The 988-nt window shown below is 54.4% G+C and overlaps 1 protein-coding gene across 1 annotated transcript in view; it reads right to left on the reverse strand.

Annotated features, from left to right (window-relative positions):
* LOC102033681 (inner centromere protein-like) overlaps positions 1-942 on the reverse strand; it is a 10,368-nt gene extending 9,426 nt beyond the window's left edge. Inside the window, exons 1-2 of the mRNA XM_031061557.1 lie at positions 774-942; positions 552-665 (exon numbers count right to left, since the gene is read on the reverse strand). Coding sequence (XP_030917417.1) covers positions 552-665; positions 774-904 — 245 coding nt within the window. The 5' untranslated portion in view covers positions 905-942. The remainder of the gene's footprint in view (positions 1-551; positions 666-773) is intronic.
* Positions 943-988: the final 46 nt, after the last annotated feature.

Raw genomic sequence — 988 nt, forward strand, 5'->3', positions numbered from 1 at the left:
CCCCACCCTCCATGTCTGCTTCCTGACAGTCTCCCACCTCTAACTCTTCCTCCTGTGGGCTTCTCACCACAGTCAGCACGATTTTAGTGCCCTAAAACACCAATGGATCAGGTTTGGGCAGCTTTAAAAGTGGCGTGGGCTCTAAGCAAATCACTTGGAATTTCCATTTCAGCCCCTCCATAAACCCTTGGAGTCTCCCTGCCTGCCAACTCAAGACACAGTGCTGGCAACACATCCCTTTCCCAAGTTTTCCAGGCACTGACGCAGAGGCTTAGGGAGTGAAGACCAGGAGCAGCAACCTGAGCCCAAAAGACGAACCCAGTGAGACAAAACACAAATGTTAACAGACAAGAAAATAGAGTGTTTATTATTCTTCAACTATGACCAGAAAAAAAATAGTGAAGGAAAGTGGCCAACTTTATCCCACACTCTCACCAGAATCAAACAGTGAGCAATCCCAATGTACCCCTTTGATAACTCAGGGAACGCAGGCACTGTTTTATTTCATCCAAACACCATGAGGCGGAGCCGGAGCAAGCTGACCCACCTACCTCCTCCTGCTCAGCTCCTTGTTTTCCTCCCTCATCCAGGAGGACTGCCTTTTCCTGAGCTTCCTCCTCTGCGATGGCGTTTTGGGCAAGAGCATGGGCTCATCCCTGAAGCTGCTGTAAGGCAGAAGAAGCAGAGCACAGATGGCTTCCCCCACTGCCCGCATCAAACCCCTCACACCCAGCTGGTGTGGCACAGCGAGGTCCCCTCAGGGTGGCCCTTACCTCTTGAGCATCCTCATGCCCTGATCCTCCACCTCCCGCAGCCAGGCCAGGTGCTTGTGCTGGGCGTCGGAGAGGAAGCGGGACAGTCTCTGCCCGCACACTTCCAGCAGCTGCTGGGGACCCTCTGCCATCGCCTCGCCTGGAACACAGAGAGAAATGACAAGATTGGGGGGGGGGGAGGGGGGGGGCAGCCTCGACATCCCCCAATGTGGGAA

The sequence above is a fragment of the Geospiza fortis genome, unplaced genomic scaffold, assembly GCF_000277835.1.
Source record: "Geospiza fortis unplaced genomic scaffold, GeoFor_1.0 scaffold450, whole genome shotgun sequence".
NCBI lineage: Eukaryota > Metazoa > Chordata > Aves > Passeriformes > Thraupidae > Geospiza > Geospiza fortis.